General features: G+C 55.6%; 1 protein-coding gene across 1 annotated transcript; it reads right to left on the bottom strand.

Annotated features, from left to right (window-relative positions):
* Window positions 1-203: 203 nt before the first annotated feature.
* On the bottom strand, window positions 204-1,295 carry LOC144134190 (uncharacterized). The gene has a single exon (XM_077667148.1). It carries the CDS (start codon window positions 1,293-1,295, stop codon window positions 204-206), a length of 1,092 nt encoding a protein of 363 aa, XP_077523274.1.

The following is a 1,295-nucleotide window of genomic DNA, read 5'->3' as shown; positions in this document are numbered from 1 at the left end:
CGACTCGGCGAGTCCCTCGTGTCCTGCACACCGTGATAAAGAGTCTTGTTCCGCGGAGACCGGAATTTGAGCACAATAATGTAACAGGTGTGCTCAAGCGCTTCTTATCCTCAGACAGATCGCATAAACGGCAGCAAAAGTTAAAGCTTTGCTGCACCATACAGGCATAAAATTTCGGCTTCCTGTTTACTGCGTGAGAAGCTTTAGTTGGCACCATAGACTGCGACGACGACAGGTTTCTCAAAAAAATGTGTAGACGCATTTTCTTCGCGTGTTTCTAAGTTAAATGGCACAAGATTTACGTCCAAAGCTAAGGAATCCACTGCCGTCCCCAGAACGACAGCTGCGCCAATAAATGCGGTCCAGATTGCTTCGGCTGTGGGTATGTTCACTGTTTCTTCTTGAAAGAAGAGGACCAAAGCGTTGTCGACGTCACCGAAGTTCCTTTGTACACGGTTCAAGTGATCGCGCAGTTGAAGATCTGTCGCAGATGCACGGTACTTGATCGAAGTTGCCCTTGCCTTCTCGCCGAAAAGCATGGTGCCCCAACATTCAGGGGGACCACGCTCATCTACCGGAGGATGCTTAAGCACTTTGAGGCCCGTCGTCCACAGCACGCTGCTGGCTACGTGATAGAGGCTGGGTGGTCTCCGGAAGGTCGCAGGGCTGAATGCGCTGCTGGCGTAGAGTGCGAAGCGGGCAGGTTGTCCAGTCTCGCGGTGGCGGTACGTCACCTTTCCGGTCAAGCGATAGCGCCTACGCCTGGCGTTGGGAAACTCTGCGACCAAGGGCGACTTATCATCTCTTGGCAAACATGGGGCTCCTGGTAGACACTCAGAGACAAGTTCGGTGCCGGGGCGCCGCTCAAAAAGTACCAGTAAGCAAAGACCGGCAGCGCGTCGTTTCTGAACACCTCTTCGTTGGAGCGAGACAGGACCTGGCACGAAGACCTGGACGACGCTGGTGTCGTCCGGGAAACACGAAGCGAGGCTCATTGCTTCGTATTGCTTGTCGGAGCAGAAAATGATCGCCGACGCAGGTTCCCTACGCGCCTTGTGTGCCAGGCAGAGGCGCCACCGCAGTTCCTCGACGAGCGCCCGGTCCGATGATGCATGGCCGAAATCATCCTGGAGCCGAACGAAAAAACTAAGTTTCTCGCTGAGCTGCTCGACGGCAACCAGTTCCCAGAGCTCGGCGTAGCGCGCGCAGCTGAACAGGTCTTCGACGGGCAACCGCTCGAGGACGGCCCGTACCATGGGCAGACAGCGGAATGCCGCCTCAGCCGCAGTACCCAT

Source organism: Amblyomma americanum, chromosome 5, assembly GCF_052857255.1.
Source record: "Amblyomma americanum isolate KBUSLIRL-KWMA chromosome 5, ASM5285725v1, whole genome shotgun sequence".
Lineage (NCBI taxonomy): Eukaryota > Metazoa > Arthropoda > Arachnida > Ixodida > Ixodidae > Amblyomma > Amblyomma americanum.
Note: the sequence above shows the minus strand (reverse complement) of the source record. Positions and strands in the feature narration are given on the sequence as shown.